General features: G+C 44.7%; 1 protein-coding gene across 1 annotated transcript; it reads left to right on the top strand.

Annotated features, from left to right (window-relative positions):
* Positions 1-670: 670 nt before the first annotated feature.
* Positions 671-20,758, top strand: LOC144538430 (piezo-type mechanosensitive ion channel component 2-like; the record flags this gene model as incomplete). Its single annotated transcript, XM_078282466.1, has 10 exons — positions 671-801; positions 2,095-2,242; positions 2,493-2,681; positions 3,410-3,502; positions 7,158-7,324; positions 9,122-9,238; positions 17,103-17,182; positions 18,460-18,673; positions 19,088-19,229; positions 19,598-20,758. Coding segments are annotated over 10 exons (1,383 nt in total), but the record flags the coding sequence as incomplete, so codon positions are not given.
* Positions 20,759-26,116: the final 5,358 nt, after the last annotated feature.

Here is a 26,116-nt window from a genome sequence, read left to right as displayed (position 1 = left end):
AAGTAATGAAAACCCCACTTAAAAGGACTTTACCTTTGAAGTAATTAAATTACAATTCCAAACCAGCCAGTCGTCTGGAGGCTCTAAGGCTCGTACCGTGGCTCGTACCGTGTAACCATGACAACGTTCAAATCCCTTTGGTTTAACAACAAGAGGAAATCTTTATTCAGTGTGGAGAACAGGAAGTGTGTCAGCTAGCAGACATGCTAACATTAGCTTGTACTGGTCAAACAGATGGTGACCAATCAGCTGTTAAGAGTATTATGTTGGTATTCTCATATCGTTATACAGTATGTTGTTAGCTTACAGCTAATTTACAGTGACATTGAGTCTGTTAGAGCTTAGCTGATATCTATCTCTCTCTCTCTCTCTCTCTCTCTCTCTCTCTCTCTCTCTCTCTCTCTCTCTCTCTCTCTCTCTCTCTCTCTCTCTGTCTGTCTGTCTGTCTGTCTGTCTGTCTGTCTGTCTCTCTCTCTCTGTCTCTCTGTCTCTCTCTCTTTCTCTCTCTCTGTCTGTCTCTGTCTTTCTCTCTGTCTCTCTCTCTCTGTCTGTCTCTCTGTTTGTCTCTCTCTCTGTCTGTCTCTGTCTTTTTCTCTCTCACTCTCTCTCTCTCTCTCTCTCTCTCTCTCTCTCCCCCTCCAGACGTTTTAATCAGAACCTCGTTGCTCAGCTCTGGTACTTTGTGAAGTGTGTTTACTTCGGTCTGTCGGCCTATCAGATTCGCTCTGGTTATCCCACGAGAGTTCTGGGAAACTTCCTGACCAAGAGCCACAACTACCTCAACCTCTTCCTGTTCCAGGGGTAAACAAGCACACACACACACACATACTATAACCCACTAAACATCGAAGCATGTGGGAGTTGAGCGTCCATTTATTAACCTGAGAGTGGAGCGCATGTACGAAAGTTAACATCACTACTCGCCACGAGCCGTCTAGAAGCCTCGCCCCCATCCTCCTCTGTTGGTGCTAGAGGCTCCGCCCCCATCCTCCTCTGTTGGTGCTAGAGGCTCCGCCCCCATCCTCCTCTGTTGGTGCTAGAGGCCCTGCCTCCATCCTCCTCTGTTGGTGTGATAAGCCCCGCCCCATCCTCCTCCGTTGGTGTGATAAGCCCCGCCCCATTCTCCTCTGTTGGTGTGATAAGCCCCGCCCCATCCTCCTCTGTTGGTGTGATAAGCCCCGCCCCATCTTCCACACTCTCAGTAACAACAAAGTGTCATTAGATGAGCAAAAGCTTTTTGGTTCACAATGAAATCATTCAGCTACAAACACTTTGATGGTGATACTGCAGTTAGAGAACTGTGATGTCACAGCTGTGATGTCACAGCTGAGACTAACTGACATTCAAGGGTTAGGGTTAGGGGTCAACTGACATTCGACTGACAGGGTGAATAGATAATTACAGAATTGTTTGAATTTTCAGCATATGCTCACATATATTACTACTCACAGTAAGATGGGTTTTACTACATGATGGGCGTGTTCTTCTTCTCGGTGATTCATGTGGTGAAGTCACACTATAAAAGATAAAAAACAAAGTTCTTGCACTCAAACCATTAAGGAGGATTCCAGGATACAAAATTCTGATTTTTTTTCCATCCAACCAGAAGAGAAAAAAAGTGAGCAAAGGCAAATAAAAAATGATATATCATCCTACTCCATATTATTATCACCTGCAACCGACCTGCATGCTCTCTATTGATTTTCTGTCTGTCTCTCCACCTGTCTGTCTGTCTGACTGTCTGTCTCTCCACCTGTCTGTCTGTCTGTCTGTGTGTCTGACTGTCTGTCTCTCCACCTGTCTGTCTGTCTGTCTGACTGTCTGTCTCTCCACCTGTCTGTCTGTCTGTCTGATGTCTGTCTCTCCACCTGTCTGTCTGTCTGACTGTCTGTCTCTCCACCTGTCTGTCTGTCTGATGTCTGTCTCTCCACCTGTCTGTCTGTCTGACTGTCTGTCTCTCCACCTGTCTGTCTGACTGTCTGTCTCTCCACCTGTCTGTCTGTCTGACTGTCTGTCTCTCCACCTGTCTGTCTGTCTGATGTCTGTCTCTCCACCTGTCTGACTGTCTGTCTCTCCACCTGTCTGTCTGTCTAGTTTCCGGTTGGTTCCCTTCCTGACGGAGCTGCGGGCGGTGATGGACTGGGTCTGGACGGACACCACTCTGTCTCTGTCCTCCTGGATCTGTGTGGAAGACGTTTACGCCCACAGCTTCGTCTTAAAGTGCTGGAGAGAGTCCGAGAGGGTAGGATGGGTTCTACTACGGTAGAGTAGAGTAGAGTAGAGTAGATTAGATTACACTAGATTTGATTTCACAGTCACTATCAGATTACAGTTTTTTTACAGAAATATATGCAGAATGTTCAGATGTGCAGCTGATCACAGATGGGTCCAAACATGTAAATGTGCATGATTAGCATTTATAATGTAGAACATATACAGGAATATGTACATGTCATGTGTATAGAATCAGGTGTGTGTGTGTGTGTGTGCAGCGCTACCCCCAGCCGCGGGGCCAGAAGAAGAAGCGTGTGGTGAAGTATGGGATGGGCGGTCTGATTGTGGTTCTGCTGATCTGCATCGTCTGGTTTCCTCTGCTCTTCATGTCGCTCGTCAAATCTGTAGCTGGAGTGGTGAACCGACCGCTGGACGTCTCCCTCACCATCACACTGGGAGGCTTCCAGGTACTGCTGTATTACTGTACTACTATACTACTGTACTACAGTACTACTGTATTACTATACTACTGCTACACTACTGCTATACTACCACTATACTGCCACAGTATGCTAGAGTACAGTAGAGTGGTGAACTGACCGCTGGACGTCTCCCTCACCATCACACTGGGAGGCTTCCAGGTACTGCTGTACTACTGTACTACAGTACTACTGTACTACAGTACTACTGTATTACTATGCTACTGCTACACTACTGCTATACTACCACTATACTGCCACAGTATGCTAGAGTACAGTAGAGTGGTGAACTGACCGCTGGACGTCTCCCTCACCATCACTCTGGGAGGCTTACAGTACTACTATACTACTATACTACTGTACTACTATGACACTGTACTACTGTACTACAGCATTACTACACTACTGTACTACTATACTAATGTACTGTACTGTACTATACTACTGCTATACTATAGTACAGTAGTATAGCAGTAGTAATACTTAGTAGTAGTAGTACTAGTAGTACTAGTAGTAATAATAGTTGAGTATAGTATAGTAAGGTACAGTGTACTGGAGTCATATAAGAGTATAGTAGAGTTGTTCAGAGTACGGGCGAGTTTAGTAGCATATGGTACTAGTATAGTAGAGTTTTGTATTTATCTGACTAACCTGTAATAATAACAATAATAATAATAACAACAATAATGACATTAACCAGCGTGTTGTGTCGACAGCCCATCTTCACTATGAGCGCGCAGCAGAACCAGCTCAAAGACTTGACTGAGGAAGACTTCAGCTCCTTCATCAGCACATACAGCTACACTCCTGTAAGTACTGAGGGTTTTAATGTATCTACTGCTGCTGTTATTACTGCTGCTGCTGCTGTTATTACTGCTGTTATTACTGCTGATACTGTTATTATTACTGCTGCTGCTGTTATTACTGCTGTTATTACTGCTGATACTGTTATTACTGCTGCTGCTGTTGTTACTGCTGTTATTACTACTGCTGCTGCTGTTATTACTGCTGTTATTACTGCTGATACTGTTATTACTGCTGCTGCTGTTATTACTGCTGTTATTACTGCTGATACTGTTATTACTGCTGCTGCTGCTGTTATTACTGCTGTTATTACTACTGCTGCTGCTGTTATTACTGCTGTTATTACTACTGCTGCTGCTGTTATTACTGCTGTTATTACTACTGCTGCTGCTGTTATTACTGCTGTTATTACTACTGCTGCTGCTGTTATTACTGCTGCTGCTGCTGTTATTACTGCTGTTATTACTACTGCTGCTGCTGTTATTACTGCTGTTATTACTGCTGATACTGTTATTACTGCTGCTGCTGCTGTTATTACTGCTGTTATTACTACTGCTGCTGCTGTTATTACTGCTGTTATTACTACTGCTGCTGCTGTTATTACTGCTGTTATTACTACTGCTGCTGCTGTTATTACTGCTGCTGCTGCTGTTATTACTGCTGTTATTACTACTGCTGCTGCTGTTATTACTACTGCTGCTGCTGTTATTACTGCTGTTATTACTGCTGATACTGTTATTACTGCTGCTGCTGTTATTACTGCTGTTATTACTACTGCTGCTGCTGTTATTACTGCTGCTGCTGTTATTACTGCTGTTATTACTGCTGATACTGTTATTACTGCTGCTGTTATTACTGCTGTTATGACTGCTGCTGCTGCTGTTATTACTGCTGCTGCTGCTGTTATTACTGCTGTTATTACTACTGCTGCTGCTGTTATTACTGCTGCTGATGTTATTACTGCTGCTACTGAGAGTCATAACAGGTTACAACTTCAGCTCCTTAATCAACACACAGTGACACTGTAAACAGATGAGTACTAGTAACGCTGCTACTGCTACTGCTACCTTCACCACTACGACTACTACTGCTACTACTTGTACTACTATTGCTACTTCTACTACTACTGCAACTACTACTAATACTGCTACCTTCACCACTACTACTACTTGTACTACTGTAGGAGAAACCATAGCTCAAAGATTATATTATTTAATAAGGGAAATTATGAGTTATTAGACATATCCCAAATAGACAAGTATTCGTCCAGCGAACCCATTTCTATGAAGGGACAGATAATAACACAAGGGAAAAGCCCTCTATGTTGGCCAAACACAAGAGGTTGAGTTATTATTATAGTTATAACTATAATTGTTATAATTATTATTACTACAGAATAATTATTTATAAAAGGGCAGCAAGGATCTTTTACGGTTTAGTGATTGATATTGTGAGCAAACAAACACAGAACAGGTTACTTTTAGTATCAAACACATTTATTTCTACTGTTATATCTACAACTACAACTAAGCAGTACTACAGGAAACAACACAAAAGGGAAAAACACAACACAGTCTAGGCAAAGGGGCAAGGGAAAATATCAACAAGCAGTATAACAGAATGAAAATGACATCAGATTATGGATAGACTGAGATAACCAGGCCTATAGATCGTTCCCTGAGAAACAGAAAGTTGAGTGTAATTCAAAATAACGGAGCTTTGGAGGCTATGCCAATTGATAAACGGACCTCTAACAGCAGCAGGAGTAGGGTTGTCAGAAGTACTAAAAATTTGAAACGGATACAATACTCATTTGCAACAGTATCGATACCAGCAGTGCTTTCACTTAATGAAAAATCAAACATTATTCCTCCACCTCCACTAGCCCCCCCCCCCCCCCCCCCCCCACACACACACACACACACCCTGCACCGCTGCCCACAGCCCCTCCTCTCACTAGTAGCAGTCAGCTGGGTTGTTGCCTCAGTCAGTAAACAACGCTACAGAGTGGTGCCTGCTGATGAAGGGGGTTAACACGTTAAACTTGGCGAAGCACCTTAAGGACCGACACGCCAGTCTATATAAAGAATTTCGAGAGGTTAGCGAAAGCTCCCGTTTCAACATCACTGAAGCATTAAACATTTATCATAAACATTAGCGTACCCTGCACATTAGCCGTTTTAGTTTAGCTAGCAAACCAAACAAGTAGGTTTGCCAGATGCCTGGTTTTTGACCGGACTGTCCGGTTTTCAGATGCATTGTCTGGGCCCGGTCAGAAGGCTCGACCGGACGTTGAAATGTCCGATTAAAATCATTCTGTCAGTAATAACCCACTAACTCTAGCCTTGCTGATTTCTCCCTATCATTGGTGGGTATCTGTTGCTTCAACAAGCTAAAAGTGTTCTGATAGGCTGATGACTAGAGCAGGGGTAATCTGCTGTGTAAATGCAAAGTTTTGAATGAGTTTTATCGGGCCTACGTTATGGAGAAGCGTGCGTCTGTCTGTCTGTCCGTCCATCTGTCTCGTTTGCACCGGGATTTCCCGCTGCGTTGTCGGATATTAAGGGACTAGTTTGGGTCTGTGTCTGTGTTTTTTGCTTAGTTGCTTACAGTCTATGCTGCAGAGGCCAGGAGGCAATATGATGTTTCACCTCCTTGTGCAGTATAAGCTCACTCCCCTCAATAAAAAAGAGCAAATCATGACGGCGATCGACACCTGTCAATCAAAAATGTGTTGTTTGATCTCAGACAACTTTAAAATATTGTTTTCATGTTAAATATACATACATACAACCCTAATCAGGAGACTAAGCAAAGTGAATGGATCGCTGTGATACTTGCTTGTGTCCTGGAGTCTGCTGCGGCCGACGTTGCTGGACTTGAGAGGTGAGCGAGTCTTTGGGAGCCAAGTTGGACGGACTGGACTGGAGTGGAGAAACTCTTGATCAAGCGATCTTGAAACAAGCTAACTCCAAAAAATATTCTCTGGGAACAATTTATAAAGGAATATGGTGTCTCTACCTTTGGATGGCGTTCAGCCAATCAGATTCAGCAGTGGTGCCGTGGGGGGGGGGGGCGTTTTCCCCACCTACTTATCACCATGACCAATGCTGATTTGATCCGGGTGATAGCACCTTTGAAATCTTAGGATTCTCTATTATTTTCACCGAAGTTGTACACTTGGTCATAGTACCTTTCTGGTGTCAGATTTGAAAAGTCAAGATCAAAACAAACAAGTTGATACCAAACTTGGGACCTGTAGTGTCAAGATTAGTAAAGTAATAGTGTTTTGTTCATTGGGGTGAAAGCACGGTCAGCTAGCTTTTATGAGACCTTGCTCATTTGGCGTGACATGAGGTTGTTGTAACCGGCGCCTTGCCCAGGTGCGGATGCGGTCTCTCCGGTGGTACGTATTTGTCGTGGCAGGAGGTCTCTGTTGCCTCAGGAGTGTGGATGTCTTCCTGCTCTTGAAACAGAGGGGCTTGTCTCCTACACTACTATTACTACTTCTACTACTACTACTGCTACCTTCACCACTACCACTACTACTACTACTGCTACTACTTGCACTAGTACTAGTACTACTTACAATACTAGTCTTAGGTGGTTTGTAGTTTTTTGCACCACCAGGTGAGTGTTGGTCTGAACTCTGTTTCCCAGAGTGCCTTGCAGTTCCTGGAGGCCTACAGCAGGGAGGATGTGACGCTGGCGGAGCTGCAGGGAAGCAGCAACTCTCTGTGGACCATCAGTCCTCCCAGCAGGCAGTACCTGACCGAGGTCCTGAACCTGGAGCACTTCCCCCTCACCGTGTCCTGGACCATACAGAGGTCTTCATCACCATCTTCATCTTCATCATCATCATCATTAGTAGTTGTGGTAGTATTTTATTTAGAAAAAAATCTTACAAAGCAATTAGTAAACAGGCATAAAAATAAAAAATAACAGGAAAAAAATGAAATAGTGAGAAGAAAAACATGCAGGTGAATTTATGAAAGGTTTTTTTGATTTTTTTGAAAACCTGGTCACCTTTAGTCTTTAGGGTTAGAGCTCTGTCTGAAGAGCCAAGGCTCCCAGGGAGTTAACAGGTCTGAGCTGTAGCTAGGGGAAAGCATTGGTACGCATTTAAATTATCAGTAGCATCTTGAAATCAATTCTAAAACTGACCGCTGAGTAAAGTGGCCCCTTCTGTTGTGTCAATCCTTCTGTTAGTCCTTCTTTTAGTCCTTCTGTTAGTCCTGTCAGTCTTTCTGTTAGTCCTTCTGTTGGTCCTTTTGTTGGTCTTTCTGTTAGTCCTTCTGTTGGTCTTTCTGTTAGTCCTTCTGTTGGTCCTTTTGTTGGTCTTTCTGTTGGTCTTTCTGTTAGTCCTTCTGTTAGTCCTTCTGTCAGTCTTTTTGTTAGTCCTTCTGTTGGTCTTTCTGTTAGTCCTTCTGTTGGTCCTTTTGTTGGTCCTTCTGTCGGTCTTTCTGTTAGTCCTTCTGTTGGTCCTTTTGTTGGTCCTTTTGTTGGTCCTTCTGTTGGTCTTTCTGTTAGTCCTTCTGTTAGTCCTTCTGTTAGTCTTTTTGTTAGTCCTTCTGTCGGTCTTTCTGTCAGTCCTGTTGGTCCTTTTGTTGGTCCTTCTGTCGGTCTTTCTGTTAGTCCTTCTGTTGGTCCTTTTGTTGGTCCTTCTGTTAGCCCTTCTGTTAGTCCTGTCGGTCTTTCTGTTAGTCCTTCTAGAGCCACGGCTTGTTGGTTAAGGCAAGTAAATAAGGTGCTACAGTAATCACAAATAGAAAGAAACAAAAGCATGTTCAAGTTAATTTATTTCCATATCCCTACATCACAGCCTGTCTCAAAGGACTTTACAGAGAAAGAGCCTACCTAGATCTGACTGATCAATAATCAATCATAGAACAGAGTGATGTAATACAACTCAATGAGGTAACACAACTCAAGGTAAGGTATTCTTTAGCTGGAGCAAGCATGACTGAAAAGCTTTTTGGAGTATTGTTCAAGGTGTAAACTTGGATCACAAATGACACCTAAGTTTTTAGACTTTTCATTATCAGTTGAAGGACCAAGACACTGCTGAATTTGTCTTGAAATACATTGAAGGCCAAGAACAAGAACTTCGGTTTTGTCAAAGTTTAATTGCAAAAAGTTCTGAGACATCCAGTCCAGAACATACAGTGATGCAGTATGACCACCTTACTTAAGTCTGGGTTTAACTGACAGGTACAGCGGAGTATCATTGGCATAGCAGTGAAGGGAAACAATATGATGGCGGATGAAGTGGTAGCATGTATAGTAAGAATAAAATTGGACCTAACATTGAGCTTTGAGGTACGCCACATCTAACCAAAAGACAGAGGAAACATGGTCACTAATGGAAACACATTTTCTATTTGACAGGTAAGATGGATGTCAAAGTGCTTTCGTCTAGGAGAACTAGCATACCGTTGCTTTCAGCAGATCATTTAGCTTGAGAAGGTTTCAGTGCTGCGGTGCTGAAACTCTTCATAATGTTATTTTCTTCCCAAATATTGGTTGAACCAACATATAGTGTGAGCCAAATATCAGTCTAACTTTATGTGATTCTATGTGTTCGATTTCAGGAAGTTGATTCTCAGTGTTTGTGTTCTAAACAGGAACCTGAGTCTTGGGGCGAAGGCGGAGCTTGCGTCCGGTAAACATGTGACTTTCCTGGATGATCAAACCCGACTGGAGCTGATCCAACTACTGAACGGAACCAGAACACTTCCTGTGTAAGAGAGAGTGAGAGAGCGAGAGCGAGAGAGAGATTAAAAAGAAAGCTTATAAATTCTGGCAACACTTAAACCAATCAGAATTCTTTTATTATGCCAAGTATGTTTGCACATACAAGGAAAGTGACTTGGTGTGGTTGATGCATAAGGTACATAAATATAGCAAAATACAAGAAATATCAAAATATTAACAAAATATTAACAACATATATACAAAATATACACAATGTATTGCACATGTTAATTGTATGGTGAGGTGGGAGATATTGGTGTTGCAGGAACAACAGTGCATGTGTGTGTGTGTGTGTGTGTGTGTGTGTGTGTGTGTGAGTGTTTGTGTATGCGTGCAGTGTCGTTTGGGTCAGTGAGAGGCAGAGAGTCAGTGAGAGGCAGGGGGCTTGTTTGTGAGCCCCACTGCCATGGGGAAGAAACTGTTCAGGTGGCGTGAGGTTTTGGTCTTGATAGACCGGAACCTTTTGCCGGATGGAAGTCTTTGGAAGAGGTGGTGACCGGGATGGGAAGGATCAGCGATGATCTTTCCCGCTCTCTTCCTGGTCCTGGAGTTGTACAGTTCCAGTAGAGACGGCAGGTTGCAGCCGATGATCTTCTCGGCTGACCGGATGATCCGCTGCAGTCTGCCTCTGTCCTTGGCGGTGGAGGCAGCGTACCAGACGGTGATCGATGAGGTGAGGATGGACTCGATGGCCGTGTAGAACTGGACCATCGTTTTCTGCGGCATTTTGAGTTTTTTCACCTGCCGCAGGAAGAACATCCTCTGTTGGGCCTTCTTGGTGGTGGCAGTGATGTTCTCCTCCCACCTGAGGTCCTGGGAGATTATTGTTCCCAGGAATCTGAATGACTCCACAGTGTTAACTGGGGAGTCACACATGGTGAGGGGGGCCGTTGGGGCTGGGCTCCTCCTGAAGTCTGCAACCATCTCTACAGTTTTCAGAGCATTCAGCTCCAGGTTGTTCTGGCTGCACCAGGAAGGTGCAGCCAGACGGACTCATCCCCGTTGATTAATCCAATGAGGGTTGTGTCGTCCGCAAACTTCAGGAGTTTTACAGAAGGGTGGCTAGAGGTGCAGTTGTTGGTGTAGAGGGAGAAGAGTAGAGGAGAGAGCACACAGCCTTGTGGGGCCCCAGTCCGGGGCTCAGAGACAAGCTTGCCCATCCGCACGTACTGCTTCCTGTCTGTCAGGAAGTCAGTGATCCACCTGCAGGTGGGCTCAGGCATGTTCAGCTGGGATAGTTTGTCCTGGAGAAGAGCTGGGGCGATGGTATTGAATGCAGAGCTGAAGTCCACAAACAGGATCCTGGCGTAGGTGCCGGGGGAGTCTAGGTGCTGGAGGATGAAGTGGAGTCCCATGTTGACTGCGTCGTCTACAGACCTGTTGGCTCTGTAGGCAAACTGCAGTGGGTCGAGGAGGGGGTCAGTGATGGCCTTGAGGTGGGCCAGCACGAGGCACTCGAAGGTCTTCATTACCACAGAGGTCAGAGCTACTGGTCTGTAGTCATTAAGGCCTGTGATCCTCGGCTTTTTGGGAACGGGGATGATGGTCGATGTTTTGAAGCAGGCAGGTACCATGCATTCGTCCAGTGAGGTGTTAAAGATGTCCGTGAACACTGGAGACAGCTGGTCTGTGCAGTGCTTCAGTGTGGAGGGTGAGCTGCCTTGCGGGGGTTCTGTCTTTTGAAGAGCTTGATAACGTCTCTCTCCAGGATGGAGAGAGGTGTGATGGAGCTGGGGGGGGGCGTGGGCTGTCTGGGGGTGTCTGGGTCTGGAGGGGGGGGTGTCTCTGTCCTGGCTGGAAGAAAGAGGTGTAGAAGCTGTTGAGGGGGGCTGGGTGTGAGGGTCAGAGTCAGGACTGTTCCATTGTCTGTCAAATCTACAGTAGAATTCATTCAGGTCATTTGCAAGTCTGAGGTCATTCATAGAGTGTAGGGATTTGGTTTTATAGTCTGTGATCTCCCGTAGTCCCTTCCAGACTGACGAGGAGTCGTTGGCGGAGACTCGTTGTTCCAGCTTCTTAGAGTACTGTCGTTTGGCCTCCTTAATCGCCTTGCCAAACGTGTAAATAGCCAGTCTAAACCAATCCCTGTCTCCACTCTTGAAAGCCCTCTCCTTCTCCAAACGCAGCTGTCTGAGTCTTGCTGTGAACCAGGGTTTGTCATTGTTATAACTCACCCTGGTGCGTGTTGGAATACAGCTGTCTTCACAGAAGCTGATGTATGACGTCACAGCCTCTGTGTATTCGTCCAGGCTGTTGGAAGCAGTCCTGAAAATGTCCTAGTCTGTGTTATCCAGGCAGTCATGCAGTTCCTCCACTGCTTCTCTGTTGCCCCAATTCTTAGTTCTCCACACAACAGGTTTAGAAAGTTTTAGTTTCTGCCTATATGTTGGGATCAGATGAATAAGAGCGTGGTCAGATAGTCCCAGAGCTGCGCGGGGGACTGCGCGATAAGCTCTGTTGATAGTGCTGTAACAATGATCCACAGTCTTCTCCTCCCTGGTCGGGCATTTAATTAGCTGTTTATATTTGGGGAGTTCGTGGCTTAAGTTGCCCTTGTTAAAGTCCCTGAGGACAATAACTGGGGAGTACGGGTTCCCTCTCTCCACTCCCAATATTTGTTCGGCGAGTTGGCGTTGAGCCTCTTGCACGTCGGCTTGCGGGGGGATGTAAATGCCAGCCAGTATAAAGGAAGTGAATTCACGGGGAGAATAAAACGGTCTGTAGGTCAGGAGAATAAGTTTGTGAAATCACTTTTACATCGTTGCACCAGCCTTGGTTTATATAGAAACAAATCCCTCCACCTTTTGTTTTGTGTGAAAGCTTCGGGTCGCGGTCCGCGCGTAGGAGCTGGAAGCCGGGTAGTTGTACGGCGGAGTCCGGTGTAGAATCACACAGCCACGATTCCGTAAAACACAGAACAGAAGAGAGAGAAAAGTCTCTATGTGGCCTGATAAGAAGACGCAATTCGTCCATTTTGTTGCACAGTGAGCGGACATTTGAGAGGAGTATTCCCGGTAGAGGCGTGCGTAATCCTCTCTCCCTGAAGCGCACTAGGGCCCCGGCGCGCTTGCCTCTCCGTCTCCGCAACACCGCTTGGCCAAGGGCTAGAGCGCCTTTGACCAAAATGTCCCGTAAATCCATGGATGAGGCGAGAAAATTGGGACATAAATCCGATGTTGTCGAGTTCCTGATGTTTATTATCTGGTCCCTCGTGTAGATAGTCCGAGTGGAATCACAATAAACGGAATTAAACACTAAAAACAAACAAAAAAGAGCGCACCAACACACCGTGGCAACTGGTCGCAGCGCCATCTTGGAGATGCAATCAGACCAGCCATCATTAAAATATCAAGCCCTTCTCTGTAGCCAGCACCAAACACAGACCAACACACACCAAACACAGACCAACACAAACGACTCAGACCAACACACCAAGACACAGACCAACACACACCACTCAGACCAACACACACCAAGGCACAGACCAACACACACCAAACACAGACCAACACACCAAGACACAGACCAACACACCAAGACACAGACCAACACACACCAAACACAGACCAACACACACCAAGACTCAGACCAACACACCAAGACACAGACCAACACACACCACTCAGACCAACACACACCAAGGCACAGACCAACACACACCAAACACAGACCAACGCACCAAGACACAGACCAACACACACCAAGACACAGACCAACACACCAAGACACAGACCAACACACACCAAGACTCAGACCAACACACCAAGACACAGACCAACACACACCACTCAGACCAATACACACCAAGGCACAGACCAACACACACCAAACACAGACCAATGCACCAAGACACAGACCAACACACACCAAGACACAGACCAACACACACCAAGACACAGACCAACACACCAAGACTCAGACCAACACAGACCAACACACACCAAGACACAGACCAACACACCAAGACACAGACCAACACACACCAAGACACAGACCAACACACACCAAGACACAGACCAACACACACCAAGACTCAGACCAACACACACCAACACACAGACCAACACACACCAAACACAGACCAACACACACCAAGACACAGACCAACACACACCAAGACACAGACCAACACACACCAAACACAGACCAACACACACCAAGACTCAGACCAACACACCAAGACACAGACCAACACACACCACTCAGACCAACACACCGAGGCACAGACCAACACACACCAAACACAGACCAACACACACCAAGACACAGACCAACACACACCAAGACACAGACCAACACACACCAAACACAGACCAACACACACCAAGACACAGACCAACACACACCAAGACACAGACCAACACACACCAAACACAGACCAACACACACCAAGACACAGACCAACACACACCAAACACAGACCAACACACCAAGACACAGACCAACACACACCAAACACAGACCAACACACCAAGACACAGACCAACACACACCAAACACAGACCAACACACCAAGACACAGACCAACACACACCAAACACAGACCAACACACACCAAGACACAGACCAACACACACCAAACACAGACCAACACACACCAAACACAGACCAACACACCAAGACACAGACCAACACACACCAAACACAGACCAACACACACCAAGACTCAGACCAACACACACCAAACACAGACCAACACACACCAAACACAGACCAACACACCAAGACACAGACCAACACACACCAAACACAGACCAACACACCAAGACACAGACCAACACACACCAAACACAGACCAACACACACCAAGACACAGACCAACACACACCAAACACAGACCAACACACACCAAACACAGACCAACACACCAAGACACAGACCAACACACACCAAACACAGACCAACACACACCAAGACTCAGACCAACACACCAAGACACAGACCAACACACCAAGACACAGACCAACACACACCAAGACACAGACCAACACACCAAGACACAGACCAACACACACCAAACACAGACCAACACACACCAAACACAGACCAACACACACCAAGACACAGACCAACACACACCAAACACAGACCAACACACACCAAACAAAGACCAACACACACCAAGACACAGACCAACACACACCAAACACAGACCAACACACACCAAGATACAGACCAACACACACCAAACACAGACCAACACACACCAAGACTCAGACCAACACACCAAGACACAGACCAACACACACCAAGACTCAGACCAACACACACCAAGACACAGACCAACACACACCAAACACAGACCAACACACACCAAGACACAGACCAACACACACCAAGACACAGACCAACACACACCAAGACACAGACCAACACACACCAAACACAGACCAACACACACCAAGACTCAGACCAACACACCAAGACACAGACCAACACACACCAAACACAGACCAACACACACCAAGACACAGACCAACACACACCAAGACACAGACCAACACACACCAAACACAGACCAACACACACCAAACACAGACCAACACACCAAGACACAGACCAACACACACCAAACACAGACCAACACACCAAGACACAGACCAACACACACCAAACACAGACCAACACACCAAGACACAGACCAACACACACCAAACACAGACCAACACACCAAGACACAGACCAACACACACCAAACACAGACCAACACACCAAGACACAGACCAACACACACCAAACACAGACCAACACACACCAAGACACAGACCAACACACACCAAGACACAGACCAACACACACCAAGACACAGACCAACACACACCAAACACAGACCAACACACACCAAGACACAGACCAACACACACCACTCAGACCAACACACACCAAGGCACAGACCAACACACCAAACACAGACCAATGCACCAAGACACAGACCAACACACACCAAGACACAGACCAACACACACCAAACACAGACCAACACACACCAAACACAGACCAACACACCAAGACACAGACCAACACACACCAAACACAGACCAACACACCAAGACACAGACCAACACACACCAAGGCACAGACCAAAACACACCAAGACAGACCAACACACACCAAGACACAGACCAACACACACCAAACACAGACCAACACACACCAAACACAGACCAACACACCAAGACACAGACCAACACACACCAAACACAGACCAACACACACCAAACACAGACCAACACACCAAGACACAGACCAACACACACCAAACACAGACCAACACACACCAAGACTCAGACCAACACACCAAGACACAGACCAACATACCAAGACACAGACCAACACACACCAAGACACAGACCAACACACACCAAACACAGACCAACACACACCAAGACTCAGACCAACACACCAAGACACAGACCAACACACACCACTCAGACCAACACACACCAAACACAGACCAACACACACCAAGATACAGACCAACACACACCAAACACAGACCAACACACACCAAGACTCAGACCAACACACCAAACACAGACCAACACACACCAAGACTCAGACCAACACACCAAGGCACAGACCAACACACACCAAACACAGACCAACGCACCAAGACACAGACCAACACACACCAAGACACAGACCAACACACACCAAGACTCAGACCAACACACCAAGACACAGACCAACACACACCAAGACACAGACCAACACACACCAAACACAGACCAACACACACCAAGACTCAGACCAACGCACCAAGACACAGACCAACACACACCAAGACACAGACCAACACACCAAGACACAGACCAACACACACCAAACACAGACCAACACACACCAAGACTCAGACCAACACACCAAGACACAGACCAACACACACCACTCAGACCAACACACACCAAGGCACAGACCAACACACACCAAACACAGACCAATGCACCAAGACACAGACCAACACACACCAAGACACAGACCAACACACACCAAGACACAGACCAACACACCAAGACACAGACCAACACACACCAAGACACAGACCAACACACCAAGACTCAGACCAACACACCATGACACAGACCAACACACACCAAACACAGACCAACACACACCAAGACACAGACCAACACACACCAAACACAGACCAACACACACCAAGACACAGACCAACACACACCAAACACAGACCAACACACCAAGACACAGACCAACACACCAAGACACAGACCAACACAGACCAAGACACAGACCAACACACACCAAACACAGACCAACACACACCAAGACACAGACCAACACACACCAAGACACAGACCAACACAGACCAACACACCAAGACACAGACCAACACACACCAAGACACAGACCAACACACCAAGACACAGACCAACACACACCAAGACACAGACCAACACACCAAGACACAGACCAACACACCAAGACACAGACCAACACACACCAAGACACAGACCAACACACACCAAGACACAGACCAACACACCAAGACACAGACCAACACACACCAAGACTCAGACCAACACAGACCAACACACACCAAGACACAGACCAACACACACCAAGACACAGACCAACACACACCAACACACACCAAGACACAGACCAACACACACCAAGACGTATGAGATGTATAATATTTGACTTCTTAATATGATTGTTTATTGTTGATGATTATATTCTTGCAAATGCTTTGGCAACACAAATTGTCTTGTCCTGCCAATAAAGCTTGTTGAGAGAAAGAAGAGAGGGATGTCTGCTTTAAAAGGTGACCACTGTGTGTGTGTGTGTGTGTGTGTGTGTGTGTGTGTGTGTGTGTGTGTGTGTTTTCAGGGTGATACAGGAGGTTCTTCCATGTTTCCTTCGAGCGCCCAGTGACTCCAACGCCAAACCCATCGACCAGCTGTACACAGGTACACACTTATGAAGTTTTACAGACATTTACAGTACACACTATACTACTAGATTTGCCTGGGTCCAGACCTTTGAATCCACCGACTCCACCAGTTGACTGCTTCTGGTCTGGCATCGTGACATGAAACAGCGGTTTCTCGGTTGAAAAATGATCGGTCCAATGAGCGCCGGGGGGGACTAACGATTAGCCAATCAGCGCCACGGGCGGGACTAACGGCGTTGTCAAGCTGTTGTCAAGCGTTGTCAAGCTGTGCGCTGGAACCAAGGAGGAGTAATAACAACAATGGCGACCGCTGTAGACAAGATGCTATCGAGGCTGTTTACATAGACGGCATGTCTTCTCAATATCGCCCGACGTCGTACTTTCTTTTTACTTCGCTCCGTGTTGTCAAAGATGCTCTATACTTTCTGAACCGTCTCTGGTGTTGTCATGGCTACGCATCAGTGTCGACTTAAAATGACGTTAGATTCAGGCGGATACGTTGGTCTCTAGTGATTGGTTAGGGAAAATCGAATCCCCCTCCCCCACGGAAATCGGTTAGAGTGGAGGCAATGTCAGACTGAAGATGGAAATGGAGTGTAACAAGTTGACAATTCTGTCTGATATCAGGCAACTACTAGATACTAGTATACTATACTAGTCCTAGTATATGTATGCTAGTGTGTTCTATAGTCTTAGTGTACTATGTAGTATACTATATGTTCTATAGTCTTAGTGTACTATGTGGTATACTATGTGTTCTATAGTCCTAGTGTACTATGTAGTATACTATGTGTTCTACAGTCCTAGTGTACTGTGTAGTATACTGTGTGTTCTACAGTCCTAGTGTACTGTGTAGTATACTGTGTGTTCTACAGTCCTAGTGTACTGTGTAGTATACTGTGTGTTCTATAGTCCTACCTTAAGATGTAGTAATCTAGACAGTGCTACTATATACTGTCATTCTATGTAGTACCACATGTAATGTATGTAATAATGTTCTATACTCCTACTAATCCTATTATACTATGTGGTATTCTACAGTCCTAGTATACCAACTAGTATTCTACAGTCTAGTATGTACATGTAAACTATGTACTAACACTATATGTAGTGTTATATACAGTACTACTCTACTATGTAGTATAGTAGGTAGTGTTCTATAGTAGTAGTGTACTGTGTTTTGGTTTACACAGTACTGTTATACTATGTAGTAGTACTACAGCTTCTTCTCCTCCAATCATGTGGCTCCTCTCCCTCCTCCAATCATGTGGCTCCTCTCTCTCCTCCAATCAGACGACCGCTTCAAGGACATCCTGTTGGCGTTGGAGCGGTCGACCAATCAGAGCCGAGAAATCCAGGAGTGGTGGATAGTCGACCAACCAGCTGACAGCTTGGTCCCCTTGATGGGCGGAGCTACTGTGACTGACAGGAGGGAGGCGGGGCTTCAACTGTTTGTCTTCAGTGATAAAGTCAGTCCTCCAAGTCTGGGCTTCCTGGCAGGATATGGGTACGCACACACTCACACTCACACACACACACACACACACACACACACACACACACACCAGTGTGTCTCTCTACCCCTCCTCTCTAGTCCTCTGTCCTCTGCAGTATAATGGGCCTGTATGTCTCTCTGTATGTCTCTCCCTGCAGTATAATGGGCCTGTATGTCTCTCTGTATGTCTCTCCCTGCAGTATAATGGGCCTGCAGTATAATGAGCCTGTATGTCTCTCTGTATGTCTCTCCCTGCAGTATAATGGGCCTGTATGTCTCTCTGTATGTCTCTCCCTGCAGTATAATGGGCCTGTATGTCTCTCTGTATGTCTCTCCCTGCAGTATAATGGGCCTGTATGTCTCTCTGTATGTCTCTCCCTGCAGTATAATGGGCCTGTATGTCTCTCTGTATGTCTCTCCCTGCAGTATAATGGGCCTGTATGCGTCGGTGGTGTTGGTGATAGGGAAGTTCGTCAGAGAGTTCTTCAGTGGGATCAGTCACTCCATCATGTTCGAGGAGCTTCCCTGCGTCGACCGGATCCTCAAACTCTGCACCGACATCTTCCTGGTACACAACAAATCTTTATTGACAAGAACCGGCTGACAGCCTGCGCTGTGTTAGTTCTCCAGTGTCCAGTCCAGTCCAGCAGTCCAGACAATCACTGTTTTAATCTGTGTGTTGATCTGATTGGTTGCTGTGTGTTAATCTGATTGGCTGCTGCGTGTTGATCTGATTGGCTGCTGTGTGTTAATCTGATTGGCTGCTGCGTGTTAATCTGATTGGCTGCTGCGTGTTGATCTGATTGGTTGCTGCGTGTTGATCTGATTGGCTGCTGCGTGTTAATCTGATTGGCTGCTGCGTGTTGATCTGATTGGCTGCTGCGTGTTAATCTGATTGGTTGCTGCGTGTTGATCTGATTGGCTGCTGTGTTGCAGGTGAGAGAGACTGGAGAACTGGAGTTGGAGGAGGAACTTTACGCCAAACTGATCTTCCTCTACCGATCTCCAGAAACCCTGATCAAATGGACAAGGCGCTGACATCATGGATCAATACACTATTAATGATCAATATCAGTTATTGTCTATGGATATAAAACAGAGGAACAAACTTCAGAGAAATCATGTTTTAGAATAAAATCAGATATAACTGGAGATAAAAGACCAAACTGAATTTAGAGCCAAGGTTCTGTGAGTACTGTAGTAATACTGTAGTCCAGGATTACACAGGAGTACTGTAGTCCATGAGTACTGTAGTAGTACTGTAGTCCAGGATTACACAGGAGTACTGTAGTAGTACTGTACAATTACTGTAGTAGTACTGTAGTCCAGGAGTACTGTAGGTAGTACTGTAGTAGTACTGTAGTAGTACTGTAGTCCAGGAGTACTGTAGTAGTACTGTAGTAGTACTGTAGTAGTACTGTACTCGTAAGGTAGTCCAGAATTACACAGTAGTATTGTAGTAGTACTGTAGTAGTACGGTAGTCCAGGATTACACAGGAGTACTGTAGTAGTACTGTAGTAGTACTGTACTAGTAAGGTAGTCCAGAATTACACAGTAGTACTGTAGTAGTACTGTAGGAGCTGTAGAAGCTGCAGGAGGGCCAGTGGACCAATAAGATCTGTTGGAGGGCCAGTGGACCAATAAGATCTGTTGGAGGGCAGGGCTAAGCCTGGCACTTCCTGATGATTTCCAAACTGATCTGTGAGCTGCATCACACACCACTAAATTATAGTGACATCACATCACACTACAGTGACATCACATCACACTACAGTGACATCACATCACATTACAGTGACATCACATCACACTACAGGGACATCACATAAAATTACACTGACATCACATTACATTAGTGATGTCATGTTATATTACAGTGACATCACATTACTTTGACATCACATTACAGTGACATCACATTACAGTGACATCCCGTTACATCACAGTGACATCACATTACAGTGACATCACATTACAGTGACATCACACTACATTACATTGACATCACATGACGTCCTGCTCCTCCTCCCAGTGTCTCAACAGAACATGTAATCTTCATTGTGACTGTCCATGTTAAAGTGTGTAATAAAGTTGTGATACTGGGACCAACTGAACTCTGCTTTACTGGGATGAGACTCTTCTTCTAATACTTTATTAGTAGACAGACAGGAAAGACTGGGAGACAGAGGGTGACATGCGACAGAGGACTCGGGTCGGACTGGAACCCGGACGTGTTTACATGGTGTCTGTCTTCACCCACTGAGACACACACACACACACACACACACACGGTTTACATGGTGTCTGTCTTCACCCACTGAGACACACACACACACACACACACACACGGTTTACATGGTGCCTGTCTTCACCCACTGAGACACACACACACACACGGTTTACATAGTGTCTGTCTTCACCCACTGAGACACACACACACACACACACACACACACGGTTTACATGGTGTCTGTCTTCACCCACCAAGACACACACACACACACACACACACACACGGTTTACATGGTGTCTGTCTTCACCCACCGAGACACCAGGACGCTCCGAGACACTCTGGATCTAATAAAATGTTTGTTAAGAGGAGTTGGACTGAGTGGAGATCGAACCAACGGGGAGAAGAGGACAAACTCAAACATGGAGATACTGATTATCTGAAGGCAGAGAGAGAGAGACGGAGAGAGAGGGAGAGAGAGAGAGTGAGAGAGAGAGAGAGAGACAGAGCGAGAGAGACAGAAAGAGAGAGAGCGGTTTAGGGAGTAATGGGAGTTGTCTCTCTCTTTCTATGTCTCTTTCTATGTCGCTCGTCCAAAGGAAAGTGAGGCTGTAAAGTTTGTATTTTTACATAAATTAACCCAAATCTGATTCCTACAAACTTAAACATCATCAGATCTTACTATGAATTTGAAAAAATCTTCCTCATTGAGAAGAATATCATTAGATTTGGATTTACAATGGAAACCCACATTTTTTACAGCCTGGCTTTCCTGTGGGCGAGAGACACCGACAGAGACAAAGAAAGAGAGAGAAAACACAGAGTTGTCACAGAAGCACACTGTAAAAAATGAATCCCTAAATCGCAGTGTCTCTCTCTCTGTCTCTCTCTCTCGCTCTCCCTCTCTCTCTCTCTCTCCCTCTCTCTCTCTCTCTCTGTCACATATTTTCATGTTATTCATGCCAATACTCAGATGTTACAGTCCTCTGACAGACATTAGGCGACTCGTATGTGCATTATTAGATTTAGTTGTGTAAACACACACACACACACACACACACAGAAACCTTCAAAGAGCCGTAACTCCCGTCACTAACGAACGTCTCGACCTTCAGCTGCTTCCTGCTTCCTGTTCCAGGTGATTCATTTCCTGTTGTGATGTCAGTGAAGACAGACTCTGTTTTGTTGTCTAATGGTTTTATTAAAGTAGAAATACAGTTGAAACAGTACAAAGTGGCTGACATCATCATCCTCTTCCTGGTATTCTCATTAATATTCATGACTGAAAAAAACACTAATGATTACTCATGGAAATGAAGGATTATTTATTGAAATATGCTAACGATTACTTATTAAACATGTCACTGATTACTCAATAAAATATGTAAATCATTACTCATCAGTACATGTAAAGGCCCACTCACATCTAGAAGGATAACTATAAAGATAACAATAACTATAAAGATAACAATAACTATAAAGATAACGATAACTATAAGATAATGATAACTAAAGACAACGATAACTATAAAGATTACGATAAGATAACTATAACTATAAAGATAACGATAACTATAAGATAACTATAACTATAAAGATAACGATAACTATAAGATAACTATAACTATAAGATAACTATAACTATAAAGATAACGATAACTATAAGATAACTATAACTATAAAGATAACGATAACTATAAGATAACTATAACTATAAGATAACTATAACTATAAAGATAATGATAACTAAAGACAACGATAACTACAAAGATTACGATAAGATAACTATAACTATAAAGATAACGATAACTATAAGATAACTATAACTATAAAGATAACGATAACTATAAGATAACTATAACTATAAGATAACTAACTATAAAGATTTAAATCGTTCTCAGTAAACAGAACGTCTGTGTTCACACTACAACTATAACTATAAAAACAGCGATCGCGGAGCGATCTGACAGAGACCATCGGCTCTAAACATGTTGAGGAGAAACGTGACGAACCGGTCGGGATGAAGAGCTGCTGGGATCAGCGGCGAGGCGTTCACTGACCCGGAAGCTAGTTAACTCGCTAACTAGAGGATTTGCTAGTTATCTAACTAACAAAACAGCATCATGTGTTGAACCTGATCTGCTGAGGGCAAATGTGTTATTATCCTATCTTTTATCTAGTATCCTATCTTTTATCTGTTATCCTATCTTTTATCTGTTATCCTATCTTTTATCTAGTATCCTATCTTTTATCTGTTATCCTATCTTTTATCTAGTATTCTATCTTTTATCTGTTATCCTATCTTTTATCTAGTATCCTATCTTTTATCTGTTATCCTATCTCTTTAATGTCTCTGACCGGGAGCTAACAGTGTGTCCCTCCAGTATTGAAAACCTGTTTATCCACGGTGAAGTTCAGGTGTTTCTCTCAACATGGAGACGCCTCTTTGATCCACAGCAGTGTGTTCAGAGTCACCTGGTAAAGACATGAACAGCTTCACTTGGTGACTTCCACCAGCTTTCATATAAACAAAGCACAATAATGTCATGAAAGCGCCGTAAAAGAGCATTATTGATTCTGCAGCTCTTCTCTCTTTTGCTGTAATTCATGAACCCAAATCCTTCGGCTGTGTCGTTATTTACTTTAGAGCGCGAGTAAAATAAAAGTATGACGGTAAAGTCATCATGCTCCATATTTTCTCTGAATATTCCCGACGATATCATTGTAGTGTGAACGCTGGAGCAACAGCATATGATAATAGTTTAGTTATCTTTATAGTTGTTGCTCTAGGTGTGAATGGGCCTTTAGAGCTCATAAATATGTAAATGTTTACTCATTAAATATGTAAATGTTTACTCATTAAATATGTAAATGTTTACTCATTAAATATGCAAATTATTAACTGAAACATGTTAATGATTCCTGCTCCAGTGGAGAAAATGTCTAATCTTCATTAATGAATGTCAAACTGGACTACAGACAATCCCATGATTCCTGTTGACTGTTTGGTGACCAGTTCATCTGTTCAGTAACAGTACCATAGTACTACAGTAGTACTACTACAATAGTACTACAGTACCATAGTACTACAGTAGTACTACAGTATTATACTGCTATACACAGATACTAGTGCAGAGCCTTATAGACAGAGTTGGTTCAGGCACCACATCAGGATCTGGAGGTTTTAGGAGGTAGGAGGGTTCGTTAGGAAGTAGGAGGGTTCGTTAGGAGGTAGGAGGATTCGTTAGGAAGTAGGAGGGGTCGTTAGGAAGTCGGAGGGTTCATTAGGAGGTAGGAGGGTTCGTTAGGAAGTCGGAGGGTTCGTTAGGAGATAGGAGCGTAGGTTAGGAGGTAGAAGGGTTCGTTAGGAGGGTTTGTTAGGAGGTAGGAGGGTTTGTTAGGAAGTAGGAGGGTTTGTTAGGAGATAGAAGCATAGGTTAGGAGGTAGAAGGGTTCGTTAGGAGGGTTTGTTAGGAGGTAGGAGGGTTCGTTAGGAGACAAGAGGGTTCGTTAGGAGGGTTTGTTAGGAGGTAGGAGGGTAGGTTAGGCGGTAGGAGGGTTTGTTAGGAGGGTTTGTTAGGAGGTAGGAGGGTTCGTTAGGAGACAAGAGGGTTTGTTAGAAGGTAGGAGGGTTCGTTAGGAGATAGGAGGGTAGGTTAGGCGGTAGGAGGGTTTGTTAGGAGGGTTCGTTAGGCGGTAGGAGGGTTTGTTAGGAGGGTTCGTTAGGCGATAGGAGGGTTCGTTAGGAGGGTTTGTTAGGGTTCGTTAGGAGGTAGGAGGGTTTGTTAGGAGACAGGGGGGGTTCGTTGGGAGACAGGAGGGTTCGTTAGGAGATAGGAGGATCATTAGGAGATAGGAGGGTTGTTTTTGAGACAGTTGAACTTTTCCCTCCAGATTTGTTTTCACTGACGCTTGACGTTATCTGGCTCTGGAACACCCAATCAGAGAACAGATCAGACCAGACCAGCCAATCCCAGAGAGATTATTAACTCCACCCACCTGGTAGAAAAGGCACAAAGTATAATAATAATAATAAGAAGAATAATAATAATAACAATAACGGACTCATCCTCCCTGCTGTACAAGTTCAGAAACAGATTAAAAAATATATTTTGATTCTAATATTTATAGAAGTAAAACTATTTTAAAGCTATTTTACTAAACTCCGTCCCCACAGTTCCATATTGTATGTCATATATCAGTCAGACTGTTCCCATGGCAACCACAGTAAAACAAGCAGAATGTAATAAATATGGTAGTGCTACATCATCGTCATGACAACACTTCCTGTATTTCTTTCCATTGTAACTCCACTACCCACAAACCCCTTCATCAGGAAGTACAGCGAGAGAGACAGAGGAAAACAAAAACCAAAGTGAGGCTGGAAAAAAGAGGAAAAAACAAAAACAGAGAGAGAGAAAGAAAGAAAGAAAGACAGACAGACAGACAGACAGACGGACAGAAAGGCAAACGGAGGCAGATACTCTATTCTCTCTCTGTCTATCCTCATCAATAGTCAATATTCACCAATCAATCACATCCCATTCCAAACAACTAAACTTAGTCTCCTGTTTCTACATAGAAATACATGTTACATGTGTCATCATATACAGAATATATAATCTATAATATTAGTATCAGAACATCCTAAATGATCGCTTATCTATCAATATTGATTACCAATCAGTATTGATGACCTATTAGTACCACAGATTAACTCATAGATTAGCCGGTTCAAATCAACTATGAATATTGCAGTGTGTTTCCAGACTATCTGAAGGGGGCGGGGCCGGCGGACCGACCAATCAGAGCAGCTCGTACTGCCGGAGGTGCATGCGCTGGATGATGTCACGACAGTCGTTGAAAACTCGCCGGATGTTTTCGGTGTCGATGGCGCAGGTGAAGTGAGGATAACAGTAATGTTTCCCATCGCCGCTCGCCGTGCTGATCCTCTGCACACACACACACACACACACACACACACACAGGTAAAGTGAGCATAACATCATACCTGTTTCTAACATGTAGAAGTCTCCATCATGTTGTATGACCATTAGCTGGTCATACAACATGTATGTTTCTAACATGTATGTGAGTCACAGACTGTCTCCGTGTTTCTGCTGTTTGTTTTCACATCAAACAGATTCACAATTCACATCAAGTTCACTGGAAACGACTGCAGTGACTCTGAAAACCTGTGTGTGTGTGTGTGTGTGTGTGTGTA

The sequence above is a fragment of the Centroberyx gerrardi genome, unplaced genomic scaffold (assembly GCF_048128805.1).
Source record: "Centroberyx gerrardi isolate f3 unplaced genomic scaffold, fCenGer3.hap1.cur.20231027 Scaffold_511, whole genome shotgun sequence".
Lineage (NCBI taxonomy): Eukaryota > Metazoa > Chordata > Actinopteri > Beryciformes > Berycidae > Centroberyx > Centroberyx gerrardi.
The sequence above is the reverse complement of the archived record's forward strand: the minus strand, read 5'-3'. Positions and strand labels throughout refer to the sequence as shown.